We start from the raw sequence: 10388 nt of genomic DNA, 5'->3' as shown, positions 1-10388 counted from the left end.
CAGTTAAGTTTACCATTGGAAATTTTATTCTACTCACAAAACATTGTTTATAAATTGCACTATTGATAAAAGGAAATATTTTAATACAGGATGATAAAAACCAACTGCGTTCAACAAAAATGTGAACGAATATTCCCTGAATGGGTTTCCAAGTTCTACAATGGATCGAAGGATGACCTATGCCATATCACATCTATAATCTAGATTTAAGTTTAGTTTCATAAAAGAGAAAACTATCAAAATGGTCTACAGTGACCCTCAGTTATCTTTAATTACTTATCTAACTTGTCGTAAATTACAGTGGCTGATGTGGCTTCTCAAAAATTGTATAACAGAAAAATCATTGCATTTTAGATTTTTACTTAAAGTGGCAAATGTGAACACCATGAGATTTAATTGACGATCGACACTAGCATTGCGTAAAAAGGGGATGTAACAGATGAGACTTCTGCAGTTCTGAGTGAAGCCTTATGCGATCAAAAATGCGGCATTGCATGCGTTCATTACCTTGTCGGTGTTTAGGCAGTGTCAGGGGGTGGCGGGTGGCACAGCTCCATGCATCTCGCTGTCTCGGAAGCAACTACCCCCTACCTTCTCCTTACTACAATGTACCGAAGTTGGTTTTAAAAAAAGGTATCTGGCTGTGTTTTCAACTGAGCAATCAGCGTCTCAATGTTAACTTTAAGCTCCGCCTACAAAAGTTCTGTCTGTCCAATGGGAAACGATATGCTTTTCGTGGTAGGGCAATGTTTTTAATGTTTGCAACGTAACAGAGACGCGTATAGTCTCACGCTAAAATTTGCAGCTGGTGTGGCCCTTTTAGTGTTAACGTAAGATCTATACTGTTCTTCTGGAGGGCTCTAGCTTTTAACATGGGCTGGGGGGCTCTATCTTTTAACATGGGGTGGGGGTGATCTTGGCGGTCGGCTGGCGACGTGGGTGTCCGTCCCTTATCGTAGGACCTTCTCGCTTACACGACTCTGCTCTCGGCTTCTGTTCTCGTTTCTCCCCTCGGAACTGCGTCTGTTTCACGGTGGGAAGGTATGACATGCATTTAGGCGTTCTTGTGTTAGTCTGTGGTATTCCATTTGCTCACTTGATGATCGTATTACTTTGGTTAATTTAATGTCAGGATTTATTCGGAGCTATGTGACATACTGCCGGATTTGCTATCATGTCAGGGTTTTCATGGAAGGTGTTGGATTTTCCTGACACCTTACAGCTGGTCTGTTGTTATCCGCTATTTCCTGCACTTGCCCCAACTTGTTTTTTAGATCCTGGATATTTTCAGTGTCTGCCTTCCCAAATTCCGTTTTCAATCATTTTCCATCTGCAAATACCCATTCCCTTTGTGGACACCACAAATTGTAACGTGCTGGATCCGTTACTTGGCGAAACTGTTCTCATAACCATTCATAGGACAGGCTAACACCTGATACTCTTCTCGTATCTCTTGCTGGTATTCCCTTCCTTTTAGCCTCGAGATTACGTCCAGCGAATGTCTCATCCAGCATATGTACATCAATTTTCAGTTCCCACACACTGTTGGTCAGTCTAAATGTCGCTACGAAGGCTTTCCCAGCTTAATAGTTGATAATATTCTTCTCGGGTGTGCAGCCGGATCATAACGTCATCTTGACACATCGTGCGCGGCTTGTTATTTCGCCAGTTACGGCTGCAGTTAGCTTGTTCTAGAAAGATGTTGCATATTTTTCTCCTTTTTACCTATCTGTTGAAAATCGATGCAAGAACATAAATATAAAAGACGAAGTAAGTAAAAAAATTTCTACTTCTGAGGATGACAACTGCCAGATGATGATACAAATTGTCGAAACTAGTCACATGATAGTAGGAGCCCTCAGTACGGTTGTTAAGAAGGTGAACGTTTGTGACTTCGCTGACATTCCCAGCGTATTAACCAACGATAGCCTTGTCGGGATGCAGCCGAACAATACATTCATCTAGACGCAGTCTTTCAACAGTCCCCCTGCCATACGTGTAGTCGGAAGAGGACAGTAAATAAACAGAAGTTTTAATGTCTTTCGTATAAAACCGACTAATAAGCCCGTTAAATATACGCGCACGAACACACTAATGGCCTTTAAATACACTTCCAAACGTAAATACATACACGCATAAACACTGGTTCTAAACATATATAGAGTATGATGCACTGTGTCTTGCAGACTGGTTTTCAACATCCCCTCCGGCCACCTTTTATTACATTTTACATGGGTCCCGTCAATCGTTTATTGCTGATTACGGGTCAGTTCCTTTGAATATGACCCATGTCCTTTCAGACTATGTAAGTGCCCCATTTTGGGCGACCACGAAGTGTTTTAATTGAACCAGAGTCAGCAGCCAAACCAAAATTTCTGAATTGCAGCAATCTGCTGCATTGGCTGCCGTCAGTTGTAATAAAATATCCTTTCATTTTGGATTGACCACTGCTGCATGGTTTCGGCTGTGTACAGCCATTTTCTACGGGCTCTGAAATAAATACAAGTGTGAGATAGTTGAAATACAATATAAAACAACCATTGGTTGTTTGATCGGAAGTATAATCAATGAAAAAGAAAAGAGGATTTAGAAGACATGACACGTCAAATAGACGTATGTGAGTTACAATCAAACCACTAGTCTAGACTTAGCTCGTTAACACTTTTTCGACTGGTGTAGCAGTGAAATGAAACGCAAATGTTTTCGCAGACAATGGCTCCAGACTGGTGGAAGCTCTGGGCGTCGGCGGCGCTGGTGGCGCTGGCGCTGGTGCTGCTGTGGTGGCGCCGCTACGCCACCAAGTTCTCCAGGGCCGGGGTGCCGTCCCTGCCGCCGCTGCCCGTCGTGGGGAACATGCTGGACGTGGTGCTCGGCAGGAAGGCCATGCCCGAGGTAGTGGTGGACGTGTACAGGCACTTCCAGAAACACCCCTACGCTGGATTCTACACGTTCGCAAAGTCTCTGGTCTTGGTGAGGGATCCAGATCTCATCAGGTCCATCACTGTCAAGGACTTTGACCACTTCACTGACCACGTCGACTTTCTGAACACCGACAAGGGTCATCCAGTCCAACAGCGGATGCTGATTTTCATGAAAGGTGAGACTTTTGTTTCCATTGCTTAAGGTCCTGTACCTGATGGGGGATGCCGATCTTATCAGATCCCTCAAAGTCAAGGGTTTTGAACTCTTCATTGACCACGTAAACTTAACGATAAGGGTCATCCAGCGCAACAGCGGATACGGATTTTGATGAAATGTAAGACTCTTGTTTCCATTGCTTCATCCCATTGTACGATTTTTATTTTCAAGCAGCCTTGTGACAGACTTTATTAGAAACCTATATTCTGAGCTGCGCCTCTGTTTCAGTGATTTGGTACGTGGCTGTAAAATGAAAAGTCGTGTCGGATTGTTTCCCGCGCACTAGAAATTAAATATAAAAGTTACGCCTTGAACTGCATTCTGATGAGCGTGGTTTTGGCAAGCACCGCTCGTGCGAGACCTAACTTGCCTTTTTCTCCAATAACATACTGCGAATTATGGAGGAAGGCAACAGACAGATTCCACATTTCTAGATTTCCGGAAAGCATTTGACACGGTGCCCCATGTCAGGCTGTTAACGAAGATACGAGCACGCGGAATACTTTCACAGACATGTGACTGGCCAGAAGACTTGTTGGGTTTTAGAACCCAGTGTGCTGTCCTCGACGGCGGGAGTTCATCAGAAACAGCGGCATCGTCAGGAGTGCCCCAGGGGAGTGTGGCAGGACCTCTGTTCCTCTCTGTATATGTAAATGATTTAGCGGATAGAGTGGGCAGAAATCTGCGGTTGTTTGCTGATAATGCTGTCGTGTGCGGTAACGCGTCGAAGTTGAGTGGCTCTACGAGGGTACAAGACGACTTAGACAAAGTTTGTAGTTGGTGTGGTGAAATGCCATCTGCCTCTAAATGTAGACGTAAGTTAATGCCGATGAACAGAAAAACAAATCCATAATGCATTAGTAGTGGCCTGCTTGTCACACTTACGTCGTTTGACTATCTGGGCGTAAGGTTGCAAAGCGATATGAAATGGAACAGTGGTAGGGAGGGCGAATGGTCGACTTCGGCTTATTGGGAGAATTTTAGGAAAGAGTGGTTCATCTGTGAAAGAGACCCCATATAGGACGCTAGTCCGACCAGTTCTTGAGTACTGCTAGAGTGTTTGGGATCCGTACCAGGTCTGACTAAAGAAAGACACCTAAACAATTCAAAGGCGGGCTGCTAAGTTTGTTACCGTAGGTTCGAACAACAAGCAAGTGTTTCGAAGATGCTCTGAGAACTCTAATGGGAATCTCTGGAGGGAAGTCGACATTCTCTCCAAGATATACAGTTGCAGAAATTTACAGAACCGGCATTTGAAGCTTACTGCGGAAGGATTCTGCTGCCGCCAACGTACATTGCGCGTAAGGATCAAGAAGCTAAGATGCGAGAAATTACGGCTCATATGGAGGCGTACAGACAGTCGCTTTCCCCTTGTTCTATTTGCAAGTGGAACAAGAAAGATAATGACCCGGCTACCCTCTGCCATGCACCGTACGGTGGCCTGCGGAGTATCTACGTGGATGTAAATGTAAATTTAATGTTGCGTATCGCCTAGTTTGAGGCAGTTTAGTTTTTACGTATAAGTAACTTTTTCCACAAATACGAGTGTATACTTTAATCACAAATATTATAACTGGCTAAGAGGAAATTAATCAAGTAACTTTGACTGAAGAATATGAGAAAATAATGAAGTCGAAACGATAGCACAACATAGCACAGATTCGCTTTCTAACAGCATTCTTGTAGCTAAGTTGCGTGGAGAACAGCACAACTAATTTTTTTATATTTTTAGAGACGCAAGATACAGCGTTGTCGGTGACAACTGGTTGGTCGAAAAACTCCGAGCTGATTTTTTTTTTTTTTTTTAGTGTTCCTAAATTTGGATGACCTACTTAGTCTACGTTCGCATCAGTATAAGGATGTCAGAAATACGAATTTTATAGCCATATACTATTCAGAGCCAGCCGATCTCCTTTATTTTGGGGCTAAACACTAAATTCCCGAACATACCAGTTATCTCATGAACAAAATGTCCGTGGTCTTGAATTTCTAATTAAAAATCACACTTTTCCCTTCCTTAAGAACATAGTTGTCCGATACGAGTAAAGTATACTTTTTCGCATTCATACTTATAACACGAACTAATAAATCATACTAAACAAACAAATAGATTGGGTACACAGATTTATAAAGCAGTGAGGGGTGCTTGACAGGAAGGGCACATTGTTCACACTGTTTTATTCTTGCAGGAAAAGAATGGCACGACATGCGGGCGACGCTAAGTCCTGCATTCACGTCGAAGAAAATGAGAAACATGTTCCTGCTGATAGCAGAGATAGGCCAGCAGGTGGTCGAATACATAACAAAGGAATGTGCCAAGGTCGATGGTGAGTACCTGTAGCAGCATCCACATTTTGTCAAATTTATCTCTATAATTTCTGCCATCTTCAACCACCATAAGCCCTGTTCGTGTTTTGGCAACATTTGTGTTTTCTGTTGCTACTGATACTAATTCTGAGAGAAAGGAAGCTAATGACAATAAAGGAATGTTATTCTCCCAAAATGGGTAATGGAAATGTAATGAAACTTGCTTTTGTGTAGAGGTTATTTGAATTAGATCTAAACCACTAATAGGCAACTGAGTTAATGTTTTGCGCATAAGCCGGTACCACGTCAACATAATCGTCAGTCAGTATTTGGATATGGTCACAGATTTTGTGCTGGAAGAAAAACTCAAATAGAAACGAACTGGTTATGTGATACGACCGTTATTATTCAATAAATACATAAAGAAGAAATAACGATACTAGTTAAATGTTAAAACTATGATTCCTCAAAAATTAAAATTTATTTGTGCATCTGGTCAGTCCAACTAGTTTATAGCCTGAGTAGAATCAAAAATTCATTGTGGTTGTGAAACTGAAAGTAACTGGTAATGTTACTGCATCGTGGCCACTCTCAGCAAAACACCACAGTTGTCTACAAGAAGTTAATGAATAATGTAAACCACCTCTGTTCAACTATTATACATTTACAATAAGTAAGCATCATTAAAGGTTAATATCCATAATCAGAGGGAAAGATCCGATTGTTTTCACTACAGCACTACCGATCAATCACCGGCAGTTCTGCGGCAGCAGATATCACACAGAGAGTCAGTGAAACAACTGCAGTGAACTGTACTTCATCAGTGAAGTTAAGTCTCCTACCAAAATCTCGTCTGATCAACAGTTGAGGTCTGTTCGTCAGAATGGGAAACTTAACCAGTACTGACTAATGAGAGGCGTGTAGAAGATACAAAGAACAGCTGCACGCGCTACCGCGGATTCGCCTAGACAACTATTCTATTGAAAATATGTGTCATATTTTTGTTTTCTGACATACTATAGGTTTTCGAGAATCACTATTGATCTACGGAATGAAAATTGTACGTATTTATCAATATATCTAAGAATATCAGGGGCATACTCAGCTAATTTTAGATGGGACTGGGGGACGCTACAAAAAAGTTGTTGTGCGTCGCTGATAGCCCATGATCTGGTGTACATCTATTCCAAAAACTTAAATGTTTTCTCGTAGACAAACAGATATGCACACGGACCTCAGGCAAAAGTAACCGAAGGAAATCCGTGTTGCTAGTTTGAAGAAGGGTTCATGTTGTTGTCTCTCTCTTTCACTCGTTCAACGTAATCATTATTTCACTAATTTCATGATAAGTGAAACGAGAAGAGTCGAGAAGTCGTTGTGTTGGTAGTACGCGCTAAGTCCATTGAGGAAGTCTATGACAGTGGAGAGCCGATGTTCATCGGTACAATATGGTTCAGTGGCCTGTACCTCCTGGACTGGACATCTCTCCATGCACAGAATTCGCTGTTGGCGTTTGCTCATTAACCTGACAATTGCTTTGGTGTGGTAACCGTTTCCTATTGCTTACCAGTTATCCAGTTCAGCGTAACTGGTGTATCTTCTACCGTCGACGATTCGCCATGTATACTCATATCTAGAGCTACAGCAGTGATTCTTCCCCTATTTTCAATTATTGTTTTTCAGCAATGATATGTAATTTGCACCCAGTATCTCTTCGTTTCATAACGTTCTTTGTTAGACTTTTTTTCTCGTCGATTCTTCGTAGGACGTCTTCATTCTTACTCGGCCAACCCTTCAATCTACAGGCACCTCTGACATCACATTTCAAAGACCTCAAATCATTTCATTTCTGTCATCTCAACGGTCCATGTTTTGCAGCCACACAGAGCTGTGCTCCAAATCGTTACAGTGGGCGGAGCGGCAGTGTTGCAGGATCACCGCTTCTAGTCCAAAGCTGGATGTGCAGGAAGCTGTGATATAGGATGACCAGTGCCCTGGCGAACGCAGAGTCAAGAATGCTTACTCAACGATGAACTCCTTTTGTTTTTGGGTGCTTCCACACAGAAGGCCGAGAGCTGCGGCCGAAATGCTAAGCTAGCAGCTCAGCCAACATTCAACTGATGACTGGCGTAAAGAATGTGCCAGCCGAATGCCTAGCTTTGCTGGAATCGTGCAACCGCTGACCTGAGAGCATACATGCTGCCCCCATCTACACGTGTTATGACAGGTACTAGGTAGCCACCATGTAGTCGGCTGTGGAAACGCCACGTTGTGCTGCAGCTAATAGCAACCCAACCACTCAGTGATGACAAAACGCCATGTTGAAGGTTACTGTACAACCACTGTTGTTGTGAACAGCTGGGGGTTTACGTCGGTGGATGTCCCTCATACTCCTTGGCTGGCTGCGAGGTTCTGCCTGAGGTTGCTGCCGTAACAAAACACAGCTTTTCGTTAAATTTTTCTGGTCTCGGGTCTTACATTTTGGGTATGATTGTAGCTTTTTCTTATTAGAGAAAGCTGTTTTGTCTTATGCAATCTTTGCTTTTTCCTTCTTTACTTGCTCTACATACGAGACAGCAAAAGCCGCACGCCTCTTCCAAAGCATCGTGTCCAAGTTTAACACTTATCCATTCTGGTTGTGGACCTCCTGCCCATACGTCTACAAAATTTTACTTTGTGTTTGTGTGCATTTTACAGCCTTCAGCTAGTAGATTTCCCATATCGTTAAGCCCGAGCGGTTCTAGGCACTACAGTCTGGAACCGCGCGACCGTTACGGTCGCAGGTTTGAATTCTGCCTCGGGCATGGATGTGTGTGATGTCCTTAGGTTAGTTATGTTTAAGTAGTTCAAAGTTCTAGGGGACTGATGACGTCAGAAGTTAAGTCCCATAGTGCTCAGAGCATATCGTTAAGTGGCCAGAATGAGATTTTCACTCTGCAGCGGAGTATGCGCTGATATGAAACTTCCTGACAGATTAAAACTGTGTACCAGGCCGAGACTCGAACTCGGGAGCTTTGCCTTTCGCGGGCAAGTGCTCCCCCAGGCTGTGGCTAAGCCATGTCTCCGCAATATCCTTTCTTTCAGGAGTGCTAGTTCTGCAAGGTCCGCAGGAGAGCTTCTGTAAAGTTTGGAAGGTAGGAGACGAGGTACTGGCAGAAGTAAAGCTGTGAGGACGGGGCGTGAGTCGTGCTTGGGTAGCTCAGTTGGTAGAGCACTTGCCCGCGAAAGGCAAAGGTCCCGAGTTCGAGTCTCGGCCTGGCACACAGTTTTAATCTGTCAGGAAGTTTCATATCGTTAAGTGTTTGACTCAGTTGTTATTAATTTAAGTAACTACTTCTACTTCTCCTGATGTTCTGTACGTGACACACAGCTCTCAAATCGAGACAGTCTTTTACTTCCCTCATTCCAATAAAGATAAAAAATCAGTCGTCAGTTGCACAAGAAAACATTTGTTTCGTTCACGTTACCGACTCCGACAGTTTAAACTGTCATCTTCAGAAGTAAAATAGGCTCAAACCATTAGCGAACCAACGTCAAAATAAGAATTGGACGCCGCGCGGCGTAGCTGCGTGGTCTATGGCACCTCGGAGGTTCGAGTCCTCACTCGGGCCTAGGTGTGTGTGTTGTCTTTAGCGTACGTTAGTTTAAGTAGTGTGTAAGCCTAGGGACCGATGACCTCAGGAGTATCGTCCCACTTAAAAAGAGAGAGAGAGAGAGAGAGAGAGAGAGAGAGAGAGAGAGAGAAGAAGAAGAAGAATTGGACGGTAGTGTTCTACAAAGGATTAGCCAAAAATACATATATGAAGCTAGTATATTAAAAGCCAATGTACAAAGATTGAACAGTAGAAGTAAAACAGGTTTGTTAAAACAGCTGTAAAACAGTTAAGCTTAAGAGCCACGTCAGGCCTGTGCTACAGGACCAAAGAAACAGAGTGACATCGCTAAAGATATATGTTACGTGCGATTAATGGCAAACAATTAACTACCAAATTCCACATCGTACATAGTACGGGTGACAGAAATCAACCACCAGACTCATGACATCAACGGCGTCGAAGACACCTACATGGTGGGAGCGCTATCGTACATGCAAACTCTAATAAATTCTGTAAGTGAGCTGCAGTCCTGACGTCGACAGCAGGGTGTGGGCGCCGCCGAGTCGAGGCGTGCTGGAGGCCCCAGCAAGCGTTTACAAGTTACCTGCTGTGTGGAAACGTGCCTGTAGCGTAGCTAGGTGCTAAACTTGGTGTCTGGAAGTTCATAAACCTTGGTAGGCGTTTAAAAAGTTAAGCGCCTGACGGTTCCACACTAAAAATAAGTATTAGTTCCTGGTTATACCAAGAAGACATCGTCAGAACAGAAAAATCTGTGTTACATAAACGCCATTAGTACATATTAGACAGTGAAGATAAAATAAAATTACTTTAAACTCTGTAAGCAAGCCGGCTTCCACTGTGTAATCAGGTATAACAAAAGTTGGACATGAAGGAGGTCAGTGTAAGTCATTTAACAGAAAAGCTACACAGTCAAAAACATTCTATTTTTCAATGCGAGATGATCATGCAGCAAATCTCTGGCGTTAAGGTGGGAATGTTTATAAATTTCAATTTCTTCTGAAAGATTTATTTTTCACCGGTTGTCGCCTATAAGCAAAATTTCCATATTAGGGAAAGGGTGTTTTTCAGTTTTAAGATGTTTTCCGAAAGTTAACTTGTAAGAATGCTCACCTTTTTTGTTGAGTAAGTGCTCGCGAATACGGATTTTAAAAGCCCTCCATGCTTGCCCTATGTAAAAGCTCGAGCACAAACTGCACTGAATTTTGTATATCCCAGATTTGTCGGTCGTAGTTCTCTCGTTATACTTATAAACAAGAACTTAGTGACATTGTTAGTGGAAAACGCCCCATTGAGGTCACACTTCCTTAACAACTTGGTAATCCGATA

The 10388-nt window shown here is 42.9% G+C and overlaps 1 protein-coding gene and 1 non-coding gene across 2 annotated transcripts in view; both read left to right on the top strand.

Annotated features, from left to right (window-relative positions):
* Positions 1-2711: 2711 nt before the first annotated feature.
* Positions 2712-10388, top strand: part of LOC126188108 (cytochrome P450 9e2-like) — a 76933-nt gene continuing 69256 nt past the window's right edge. Inside the window, exons 1-2 of the mRNA XM_049929574.1 lie at positions 2712-3097; positions 5328-5465. Of these exons, the coding sequence (XP_049785531.1) occupies positions 2713-3097; positions 5328-5465 (523 nt within the window). The 5' untranslated portion in view covers position 2712. The remainder of the gene's footprint in view (positions 3098-5327; positions 5466-10388) is intronic.
* Trnas-cga (transfer RNA serine (anticodon CGA)) lies at positions 8633-8707 on the top strand. The gene has a single exon. It is a non-coding gene; the product is annotated as a tRNA-Ser (tRNA).

Source organism: Schistocerca cancellata, chromosome 5 (genome assembly GCF_023864275.1).
Source record: "Schistocerca cancellata isolate TAMUIC-IGC-003103 chromosome 5, iqSchCanc2.1, whole genome shotgun sequence".
NCBI classification, from domain to species: domain Eukaryota; kingdom Metazoa; phylum Arthropoda; class Insecta; order Orthoptera; family Acrididae; genus Schistocerca; species Schistocerca cancellata.
The sequence above is the reverse complement of the archived record's forward strand: the minus strand, read 5'-3'. Positions and strand labels throughout refer to the sequence as shown.